The 12,854-nt window shown below is 36.2% G+C and overlaps 1 protein-coding gene across 1 annotated transcript; it reads left to right on the forward strand.

The window, feature by feature from the left end:
* Nucleotides 1-6,184: 6,184 nt before the first annotated feature.
* LOC145594246 (uncharacterized) lies at nucleotides 6,185-7,471 on the forward strand. The gene has a single exon (XM_081650580.1). The coding sequence runs from the start codon at nucleotides 6,185-6,187 to the stop codon at nucleotides 7,469-7,471; it is 1,287 nt and encodes a 428-aa protein (XP_081506706.1).
* The last annotated feature ends 5,383 nt before the right edge of the window (nucleotides 7,472-12,854 follow it).

Below are 12,854 nucleotides of genomic sequence, written 5' to 3' on the forward strand. Positions count from 1 at the left end.
AGATTTTTGAATGATATTGGTATGCGTAAATTTGTAGATATGCATTATTCGACATACCGTGAATTAACCTGTGAATTTCTGTCTTCTCTTGTTATTCAAAATCATAAAAGTGGTCCAAAATTAATTTTTAGGCTTAATAATAGAAATATCACTCTTTCTTTTGTGGAATTTTGTAAATTATTTGAACTGGAACCTGAATTAGATAGGCAATGGAATGCTGAGTTTAAAATGGAGGATGTTTATTTTGCTTTGACTGGTATTCCTCATGTTTCTGCACAACATGCTAGTGCTAGGCCTATTCACCACCCCGTCCCTAAAATGTGGCAAAGATTTGCCGGTGTCTGTTTCCTAGGTAGGAATGAACCCCACAACTGTCAAACCAATGAATTAGGTATGATTGACCACTATATGTTTGGGTACGGGAAATTGAACATAGCCCGGTATATCATCCACCACCTAGGTAGGCACGCTACGGCCAGCAACCAGGCCACTACCCCCATCCGTCTTGGTGGCATTATCACTAGGATAGCCATCAAGAAGGCCGGTTTTGTAGAAGTGGACCCCACCGCATGACTAACATGGGACCCGACACCTACATAACCTCTAGGTACCTTGAGGAGCTTGGGTGGTTGCGGGTAGATGGGAGCCAGGTCACCCATTGGTGCATTAGGACAGGGACTGAACAACCCTTACCCATTTTTGCTTTGTCCAACCCCAACCTGACCGCCTTTCCCCCAGGGCAAGAGTCCTACACTTATGCCCTGTTAGTTGCCCATGCTAGGGGCGAGGATCCACAGCAGGCCCAGGCCCAGCCACAGCCTGTAGTTCAGCCCATTCCACAGCCACCATCACCACCCCGACAGTCCTATTCCGTCCCCCATGGTGACTCTGACCTAGTTTGGGATTTGCAGAGTATTGGCCAGGCCATAGGTCGCATAGAGCAGACCCAGACCGAGTTTAGACAGATGATTGGTTCCGTCGACCATAGGCTAGGCTACCTAGAGAGGAACAAGGGTAGGGGACTCTACCCCATTTATGATGATTACGCTCGTTGGGGCAACATTCGCGACGATGCTGTTTACCCAGACTGGTTCCAGCCCCCACCTCAGGGATACGATAGGGATCCCACTGCCCATGGTATTTACACAGACTACTCTTCGTTCCATGGGTACCGCCAGGACATTCCTTTTGGGGGACCGCCGGGGGGGACTTTTCATGCTAACTATTTTGGTGGTAGCTCCTTTGGTGCAGATGGTGCAGGTTCCAGTGGTGGAGCAGGTGGGTCCTCACGGATGGATCAGGATGAGGATGAGTAGCCAGCTGGGCTACATTCGAGCCAATGAGGACATTGTCTGATCTTGGCTTGGGGGAGATTTTTGGATTTGGTATATATTTTCTTCTTCCTTTTTCTTTATTTTTGTTTTTTTTTTGGTGTGTTTTGTTAGTTTAGATTTATTGCTTTTTAGATTAGTTTATTGCTTTCCTTATATGAAAAATACAAAAAAATTGAAAATTCAAAAAATAAAAAAAATACGAACCAATGAACTGTAAATCATGCTTCCCTGTGCCCCATACTTGAGAAAATTGTTTTGATTCTTGGTATTTGATTTTGAGCATTGTGGATTTGTTGATCATGATTTGAAGTTTAGTTACTTGGATTCCTAAACATGCGTCAATTTTGCCCAACTACATGTGAATATAGTGCCTGACTAGTTGATTTGGTTAGGAATGTGTGTTAGTTCCTAGTATGTCAATGAATTTGAGTATTGGTTTGCAACTATGAGTAATGTTTCATGGCTCATTATTATGCACATGTGGAGGACGAAGGCATTTGTTCTTTAGGTAGCCTTCAGATAATTTTAGATACATTTGTTCCCTTCTTGCTACCCATGTTGTTGCCTTGACTTTTTGTTGTTTATTAGCCACATTACAAGCCATGTTTGCCCCATTGGTTACTAGTCCCAAGCTTGGCTTGGGGGAGCTATTAGTGAGTGAGGTGAGGGAGTTTGTAGTGTGCACATTATTTGCACAATTTGGGTGGGTTTGAGAAGTTATTTGTTCTTGATCATATTTTTGTTTTGATGAGTTTTATTGTGTATATATTTGAAAAATAAAAGTGTGATGAAAAAAAGAGAAGTTCAAGAAAAAAAAAGTGAAAAAAAAGAAAGTGAACTTCTAGAAAAGAAAAAAATGAAAAAAATGAAAAAAAAAAAAAAGAGAAGAAAAGTGTTTCATGTTCAAATTATCTAAGTGAAGGTTTATCAAAAGAAAAGAAAGAAAAAAATTGAGTTTCATTGTAAATAATTGAGCTTGAGTTTAGAGTTTGTTTATTCACTCTAGTTTATATTATTATATTTTTTATGAGTGAAATTTTGTAAGTATTGGGTTGGTTTTTATGATTGGAGTATATTCGGTGGATTTGTGTTGGAGTTAGTTTTGTTGGAGATGTGTATGATCATTATATTAGGTCATAGGTTTATTAGGATATGGCTCCCTTTTAGCAAGGCTTTCCTCTCACATATTCCCAAATTTATCCTACCCTTTACCCTAGCCTTACATTACAAGCTTTAAAGACCTTCCGACCTTGTGCATTAGAGTTGTGTAGATGTGAAAATGTTGCTTATCAATGCAAGTTATGACTTGACATATTCCGAGTCGACTATTATCTTGAGTGTATGTCTTTTTAAACACACGAGTGTTGTGAGTTTGGGAGGGCATTGTTCACATTAAAGGGGTTGGGATGGAGAGCGATCGAGTACATCTTTTACTCGCCACATAAATGAGAGTTGAGTGTGTGAGCACTAGTCTTGAATTCTATATTCTCTTGTGGTTCGCTCTACTTGACAATTGTTGGGGAGGAAGGGTGATTAGATGGATAGGATTGGTTGATTTTGAAGCATGTTCACTTGATTTGCCTTGAATCGTTTGTGATTGATTTTTATATTGGGGTGAGGCATGTTTTATTGTTCATTGAGGAGCTCTTTGCTTAGGGAAAAGCAAAGGTTTGGCTTGGGGGAGTTTGATGTTTTCATTTTATATATATATTTATCCCCGTCCCTTGGTCGTAATTAGTAGTGTTTTTGGCTCCTACGAGCCACTTTTATTACTAATTTGTGTTTTCCAGTGCTTTGGTAGTTTTGCTTGAGTTTTGTAGGAATTTGCGTACTTGGAGCATTTTCCCGGGTTTTTCGAGGAGCATCTACAAGTGTTGGAAGACCGCGAACCAGTTCGATAGCCCAAGGCCGATTGGAGGTATCAAATCGGTGATTAAGGGCTCGGTTATGAAGATACAAGGAGGGAACTCGGATAGGGCCAAGGATAAGAGGCCCAATCGAGGTTCGTTTGGTGGCCCAAGAGAACCTGCCCGGACCAAGAGCTCCGCCCGAAGGCGCGCCCGGCCGGGCGGGGCGAAACAACAGAGCTCCACCTGGAGACGCGCCCGGACGGGCGCGAGAAGCCATCAGATAACAACAAAGGCGGGCTCGGTCGGGCGGCCCCTTGCCCGACAGGGTGCGTGTAGCTTTTAGGGGTTTAGTGATTTCCGTTCAGTTTTGTTTAGCGAACAAAACTTGCTTAGTATTAATATGTTATTATTATGCAAGTTTAGACATCTCTTCATTACTCTTTTACTCTAGTTTTTATTCTCCTTCTCTCTACTTAGACTTTCTCTCTCTAGACTTTTATTCTCTCTTGTTCCTTAACTCAATTGTAATTCCCCCGTCTTGGTACGATTTCTCTCTTAATTAATCTCAGTTTTCTATTCATTCAATTTCTTCATGCCTTGTTTAATTATTATGTTTTGTTTAGTTTTAATTATGTCTGAGTAGTTTTTTTTCTAGGGTTTATGGGGATCTAATAAATAATATGAAGGGGTAATTTTATGATTGTTGATCATTAATGCTTAATTGATTTCCTATTGATTGTTTGAATGCTATGCAATTAGATTTGGCCAGATTTAATTTTATGAGTTTAGCAATATTGATTTGAGATTCGAGAGTTGAGAATTGATGTTTAGGCTTAGTTTCAATAGGCATATTAATTTATAAATGGTTAGGTCGAGATTCGAGAGATGAGATTTAATACCGGTAAATTAATTCTGTGATTGTAATACGTAGAGAAAGCCCTTTATGATCTGATTAATTAATGCATTGATGATTGATTATTGTGTTTGCCCTGGAATATTATTTATTAGTGAACCTATGCCCTAGGCTTTATTTCTTCCTTAATCATTCTCTTTGCTCATAATCTTCGTAGTATAGTTTATAATCACAACAAATATTGGTTACTCTAATAATTTAGACTATATTAATTAATTAGGAGTAGAATGATTTGTTTCCATGTGGATTCGACCCTACTTCCCTATCTGCATAAGCTAGTGGACTTAGGTAATTATTTTTGATTAGGTGATACGACTTTAGCCGGTCAGTAATTAACTCACTATATCCACGACTATTTGTTTAACTAATAGGCAAAAACAAATGAATTTTTAGTTAGATTTGAGCAAGAATAAGTGTTGAAATGAACCAATATTCATATTCATATGAATAGTAGAACAATTGAAATGATAGATATATATGGAAATGAACAACTCTTAATACATAAATGAACATAATTGGATAATTGAATATTAAAATGACCATCTATTAATATATAAATGAAGATGCATTAGATTAAAAATGCCAATGAAAGATATCAATCAATGAACATGAAATACAAATGAACATTCATCAGAATAATTTGAATGAACATTATTACAATGACTATGTAGTAATATATATATATATATATATATATATATATATATATATATATATATATATATATATATATATATATAAACATTTTTATTAATCATCTATTAACATTTGAATGATTGTATACTAACATACAAATGAACATCTATCAAAATGGAAAAGAACATTTATTAAATAAAAAACATACTACGAACTAGTTTAATTAATGCTTACTTTTCTCTGGATTTTTTATGTTCTTCTCTAAAACTATTTCCTTCGTACTGCAATAAAAATGAACATTCATCAAACACCTTTGATGTTCTAATAATCGTATATTAATATGTGAAATTGTGAATGACCATGTATTATTATGTAATTGAACATTTACCAAAATAAAAACCAACATTCATCAAAATAATTCTCCACTTCAAACTATGAAAATTGAACATTATTACACGAATGACTATAAATTATTAAATACATATGAATTGAATGAATATTTGTACTACCTCCGTTTTTTATTAAGTGCAACTTTCATGCACATAACGGAAACCTATGTAAAATTTAAAGGGTAAAGATTAAGTGGGTAAGTTGGTGAGTAATTAAAGTGGGAGGAGAGAGAAAGTAGGTCCCCCCCACTTGCATTTTGGGTGGGAAATCAGAAAAAGTAAGAGGGAATTTGTTTTCCCTCCTACTTTTTCATCCCAAAATTTTTGAATGAAAATTTTGGGGGATTTTGAATTTCCCTCCAATTGAAATTTTTTAAAAACACACAAAAGCTTTCAAATCCAAGCATTTACTTCCTACATTCATCATTTATGAGGGCTATAAATACCAGCCCTCATTTACTCCCTTACAATCAATGTTCCAAAAGTTTTCAAAAGTTTACAACTTAAACATGAAACCTTAAACACTTAACAATTGTTTTTGTTAATCCCAAAAGTTAGCACTAAGTACAATTTGTCCAAAAAAATACCCCTAACTAAAGTTAGTGCTAATTATCTACCATCTTCATCATCGTTCTTCTTGTTTGCTTGGCTTTTATTTACAAAAAAACAGCATAGGGCAGCTTCATCTTCTCAAAAACCGTCATCAGCCTACCCTATAATCTGCCAACACCAATCTGGAAAAAAAAAAAAAAAAAAAAAAAAAAAAAAAAACACCCAAACCATGGCAGAATTTGATCCACATCAGTTTTATGGAATAGAGGCATTGCTGACAAAAGAAGAATTAGCTGAAATTTATTATGAAGAGGAAGAAGCAAGGCAAGATGAAGATGAAGAGGAGTATGAATCAGAAAATGAAAACAGGCAAGAAGTGGATGAAGAAGAGACATACACACAAGCAGAAAATGAAGAGCAACACATTCCACATCAAGGCAATGCAATCATCAACAGAAAACAACTCTCACTTCAACAAAAAGGGAAATTGTTGATGCTATGCTCCTAAAAATGCAAAATGGTAATTTACCAAAGGGTTTTAGAATCCAATTATCACAACAGTTTCATGTGCACAAGTCTACAATTACAAGAGTGTTTAATGACATTAAAAAACAGATGGCAACTGGCCATTTGATTGATGTCAGGACCAAGAAGATTGGCAGAGTTGGTCTAAAGCCAAGGGTATTCACAGATAAATTCCTACGGTCAATCCCCTTACATCTAAGGCAAACAGAGAGAAGCTATGCTGCTGCTCTAAACATATCACATGCTGCACTGCATAATTTAAAGAAAAAGGGCAGACTAAGGACACATACAGCAAGCAACAAGCCAGCACTCAGCTCAGAACACAAAGTGGCAAGGATGAAATGGGTTTTATCCTATATCAACCCAGTAGCAGGAAATGAAGACCCCACTTTTACTGACATGCACCAACACATACACATAGATGAGAAGTGGTTCTATTTGAACCCTGATAAGAGAAGGTTTTACCTCCTTCCTAGTGAAGAAGACCCATACATGGCCCAGCAATCTAGGAGGTTCAAGCTAAAAGCTATGTTCATGGCAGTAATTGGGAAGCCATTGTATGACAGCAATGGGGGACTCATACATGATGGAAAGTATGGGGCTTTTCCTTTCACATACAAGGAAAGAGCTAAGAAGAGCAGCAAGAACAGAGCAGCAGGGACATGGGAAACAAAAGCACATCAGAATGTGAACAGAGAAGTGATCAGGGACATGCTCATTCACAAGGTCATACCAGCAATCATAGCAAAATGGCCAGAAAGTCTGCCAAAGAGTGTGACAATTCAGTGGGACAATGCAAGGCCTCATCAAATTCCTACAGATCCTGAGTTTATAGCTGCTACAACAGGTAATGGGTTCAACATACAATTTGTATTCCAACCACCACAATCACCAGATCTCAATGTTTTGGATTTAGGGTTGTTTAGATCAATTCAATCATTACAATACCAGTCATTTCCAAAAAATTTAGATGAGCTAGTTGCAAAAGTCATTGAGTCATATGACACATTCAAACCAGAGGTCAACAAGTACATTTGGGTTACTTTGCAAAGATGTATGATTAAGATTTTGAGGGATCAGGGAGGGAATAAGTACAAAATACCACATATGAACAAGAAAAAGTTGGAAAACTTAGGCATTCTGCCAGACCAAGTGAAGGTGCACAGAGGAGTTGTTTTTGGGGCTGTGGACTACCTGGACAGTATGTTCAGGCCAGCAACTCAGGGGTATCAAGAAGCAGCAGAGGAAGCCATGGAAGTAGATGCAGACTAGAAGAGAAGCATGGGTCAAATGAACAACAACATTGACTGCCACACATAACCAGTTTGTCATTTTGTGTAAGTTGATTTTGGTTAGGTGTATTTTGATTAATGTCAAAGGTCTAGCAATTATGGCAGTCAAATGTATTTTGGGACACTTGTTGTTCATTTTGAAACTTTTGGAATGAATTGAAAACAAAGTTAATGACTAATATGCTATGTAAATCCATCAGAACAGAACAAGTGTGTTGAATACAACACCTCAACACTAGGTTACCTCAACAACTACTTCTATGTAGGATTAGTTGGAGCAAAACTCAAGTGTGTAGTGTAATTCAAAGGAGTCCCTTCATCATATGGATTGGCTAAAAAAAATCATGTTGGGGGACTCATTTACAGGTATGAAAACAGGCAATCATCCAGGGGACTCATTAACTTAGATGTGTAGGAAATGACAATGTTCTCTACTTAATTGATCATTAAGAACAACAAATAATGTGGTATATGGAAATCATAGCCTAGGTCTCATCATTCATCAATCAAATCCCTAGGTACAGCCATCAACAATGGGGGACTCAACAGAAGGCAATATCAACAACCAACTCAACAGAAGGCAACATTACTCATCAACAATAACCCAGCAACAATAACCAACATCAATGATCAACAACCCAGCAACATTATTCATCAAGAATAACCAACAACACTAACCAACATCATTAATCAACAACAACAACCAACATCCCAGCAACTACAATCAACAACATAACCAACAACCCAACAACAACATAACCAACAACACAGCAACATCCCAGCAACAAAATCCAACAACATAACCAACAACACAGCAACATTCCATCAACAATATCCAACAACATAACCAACAACAACAGATTAAACAACAAATCAACCAACATCATAGCCAAATTCAACAACATAAACAACAAATCCAGCATCAAAGGCAACAGTAACAACATAACCACCATAAATTGTACCAAAATCATCAATTATCCTAACAGCAACAAAAATCAAGGGACTATTAACAAGATCAAAAAGATTAGGGTTAGAAAGCGTTACGCAAGCAGTCACTCAGAGGGTGGAACTCCAGGGTTCCTCCGCCTCACGTAGTGAGTCACAGGAGAGGATGGAGCCACCGCAGCAGGAGGAGGAGGTGGTGAAACCCCCCTCTCAACCTCGTCGTCGGAGGACAGAACAATGACTTCGTGGTCAGGCAGACCCCTAATTCGTCGCAGCGCGACCCTAGCAGCCTTCCTCGTGGCACGGATCTTCACTGGAGGTCTCTCCCTCTTAGATCTGGGCTGCTTAGGTTGCACAGAGCTTCCCTCACCAGCAGAAGGGACTCCTTCAACAGTCAAATCATGAAAATCAAGGGTTTTTTTAGTCCCTGACTCCCCAAACCCCTCACCCTTCGCAGATCTCTCCTCCTCATCCAGATTATCAAGCACAAGTGCCAACGCCTTTTTGGTGGTGGAGGTGCAGTAGTTAGTGGTCTCATCAGAAGCATGAAAATCACGCGCAAAAGGGGACTTCGTCTCAATTGATTGAATGAGAGAGAGGATCAAGTTCTGCTCTCCAGCTTCCTCAGCCAACATAAAAGCATCTTCAAGAGGTTTTAAGCAAACCATATCGAACATTAGGGACTAGATCTGAGAAGGGAAGAGAGAAGATGAAGAAGTGCGGAGAGAGAAGATGAAGAAATCTGGGTTTGAAGAGGAGAGAGAATGAAAAACACGAAGAACTAGGGTTCTTCTGGAGAATTCTCCAGAAGAAATACAGAAGCCCAGCCATCTCAATTAATGTTGGGTGGTTGGGTTTTTAGGTAAGGGGATTTAATTGGGGGGAAATGGGATAATAAATGGAGGGAGTAATTAGGTTAGTATAATTAGTTTAGTTTAGGTTAATTTTAGATGTTATGTTAATAAGGGCAAAATTTAAAAAATTAAGATTTCATAAGTAAGGTTAAAATCGTAAAATCATTGCTTTTTAAGTACTTAAAATAGAAATAAAATAGAAAGTTGCACATAATAGCAAACAGACAAAAATAGTAAAAGTTGCACATAATAAAAAACGGAGGTAGTATTAAATAAATGACACTATGAGAGTTTTTTCGAAGAAAAAAAAACATGTGAATGGTAGTATACTAATGTATAAATGAGCATTTGTCAAAATAGAAATGAACATTTATCAAAAGAAAATTTTCACTACGAATTAATTTATTAATACTTATATTTTTCCAGAATCATTGTTTTCCTTCTCTGGAACTGTTTTCTTCATTGTACCAAAAAAAAATGAAGAATGTAATGATTTGATTTACTAGTTTTTGAACAAAAATTACTAACACTATAGTAAATACTTACATGATGCATTTTCCGCAGTTGATGTTTCAATAATTGTCTTCAAATACAATCACAACAAATAAAATCTAGTAAAACCTAGGTTTCATACTCTTTTTTGAACCAAATATGAACAAAACCACTTATTCTTTCGAATTTCAATCTTGTTTTGTTGAATTATGTAGTGATTGAACAATTTTTATTGATAATTTGTCTCAAATTCGTAGAAATTTTGGGTTTGAAAAAGTAGATTAATGGGTTTAGAGAGAGAAAATGGGTGTGGAGAGAGAAAATGGGTAAGGAGAGAGAAAATGAAATGAAATGAAATGATGATTTGAAATTTTTTATTATTATTATCTATAGGTGGGTAAAAAGTGTGGTTACTACACAATTACAGAAAATGGGTTTGTTGGGTTTGTTTATGCATTGTTTAGGGGTGAGGGTGTAGGGATAGATAACTGCTAGGGCTGTACACTGTTTGGTCTGGACCGTAACCAAACCGAACCAAACCGCATTCTAGCAGTTTGGTTTACGGTTTGGAAAAATATGGTTTGGTTTCGATTTTTGGGGAAATATGGTTTGCGGTTTGGTTTGGTTTTTCGAAATTATAAACCAAACCAAACCGTAAACTAGTAAAACCGCATTTTAATAATTATATAATTTTTAATTAAATGAAAATGGTTATTATATATTATAAAAAATAAATAAATAAAATCATTAGAAGACTATATAGTCAGTATACTACTATACTCTATACTCATTCTCAAATATCAATACTTAATTCAATAGGTCATAGAACTTATATTGCTCTTATTGTGCTAGCACTTAGCACTTGATTAGTTGGTTGTTATTTTTATTAAAACTTTGTAGTAAAATTTAATCCCTTTTGGCTAATTATTTAAACTTTATTATAAATTTATTAATATTTGACAATTTTGTAGGAAAAAATGTCGTCTCATCATAAACCGCAAACCAAACCGCACCAAACCGCATTATTATGGTTTGGTTTGGTTTGGTTTCAATACTAATATGGTTTGGTTTGGTTTGGAAAATTGACCAAACCGTATTTTGCGGTTTGGTTTGGTTTAGACGCAAACCGCACCAAACCAGACCATGTTCACCCCTAATAGCTACACTAGAGTCTAGGAGTATACAATTATGGCATGGCTTGAGAGAGTTGAACCTTTGACCTTGGGCTTTGTAATTGAATCATTTGTGTATCGGCCCAATTGGAGTAAATTGGACCCAAACATCATGAATAGTAAAACTTGAAATTTAGATAATATTGTAGTTTATCCCAATTAATGTAATTTGATTTTTTTTTTTTCACAAACAGAAATTAGAGCTGGGATAATATAGGTGAAATTTGAATTGTTAACATAACATTTAATTTTGAAGAATCAAAGTTTGATTGTTCATATCCATTGCTATGATCAATCTAAAATTGGGAAAAAAAATAAATAATAAATAAATAAATAAACAAATACCTATACGTAAGTGATTGAAAAGACAGACAATTAAATTATCATATGAAGGGAAGTTGAAAATTAGGAGAATTTTGAGAAAAAAAAAATAAAAATTGATTTTATCAATATCTCTATAATCCTTAAGCAAATCGCACAAAATAAATTTTATCTGTGACACTTTCTCTTTAGCATGTGTATCTCCTTAAAGAATAGTGTAACAATACTATACTTAACCAATCCAAGTTTAAACCAAGGATCCAAAACACAAATTAAACCCAAGACAACAATATATTATAATCTAACTAATACTTGTCATTCTTTTTCATTTCTTTGTATATGTCAACTAAGAATGAGTGTGGACCACTTATAGTTTCAAGTAACAAGCATTGAATATCCCAATGCCCCTTGAAATACACATTTGAAGTTGGAGTTAAGGAAGAGGAGAATTCAGTTATGACAGTATAAAACACCTTCAAGAAGTCATTAATCACTTTCACTTTGTGCCACTCATCATAATCAAGCAAAAACATTTTTAATTCACCATCCTTTTCCACCGCATGATCAATGGGTGCTCTAAAATAAAGGGCATATGCTAGTGTTAAAGCAGTGATGGTTTCTCATGATCTATACAGGTTAAGTATAGGCGCATAGCAACTATGGATTTATGAGGCATATAGGATGGCACTTTTGCAATTAGTTGGAAGTTTGTAACATGCAAGTGGGCCATTTGTATAACGGGGTCATTGAAGTGAAACGGGAAGTGAAAATAGAAGCGGGAAAAGTAATTCTAAGTCAAAAGTAAAGTCCCCACTTTGCATGTCGTCAGTAAAAAAAAAAAAGAAATGGAAGAGTTCTTTCTTCAATGGCGAGACATACTGTAGCTGTAGGTGAGAAAATCAAATTCGTGTGTGAATTGTTGTAAACTCGGAAGTGCAGCAGGGGATTAGCATAATGAGTAATCGGCTAGTAGATATGTTGGGTATCGATCTGGCGGAAGCAATTCGGGAAGATGGAGAAGAAGGACATGGTTGCGCAAGGGAGCTCAGATTCGACTCTGAGATGGTAAGTAATGTATTTTATTGGCTTGTGGTTTGTTTCTTTGCGGTAATGGGGGAATGAAATAAAGCAATTGTGAAGTGTAAAAATTAAAGGTTGGGTAAGACTGTAAGAGGAGGTTAGGGTTTATGTTGAGTATTTGTAATTGAGTAATTATGTTGGGTAAATTGGTAGGGGTGTGTAATTGAGTAATTATGTTGGGCAAATTGTTAGGGGTGGGTAAATAATTGTAATTATTGTCCAAATTATGATTGTTGAGTGGGTACTAAATTTGGAGTTCGGGTAACTGGCGAAGTCTATTTTTATCGTTGTTGTAGTTGTAGATTTGTTGTTTATAATTGATGGTAGGGTAATGTAGTTGAATTGATGGAATAGAACATGTTGTTAAGTTGATATGATAATGTTGGGTTATTTTTTATGTAAGTATTGATGGCTTTATGGGCTGTGTGATAAGTTTTGGTTATATTGTGTTGTTATTTTGATGTATGGTTCACTTGAATGAGATGTGGATGTAGGTTAT

Source organism: Chenopodium album, chromosome 19, assembly GCF_948465745.1.
Source record: "Chenopodium album chromosome 19, dcCheAlbu1.1, whole genome shotgun sequence".
Lineage (NCBI taxonomy): Eukaryota > Viridiplantae > Streptophyta > Magnoliopsida > Caryophyllales > Amaranthaceae > Chenopodium > Chenopodium album.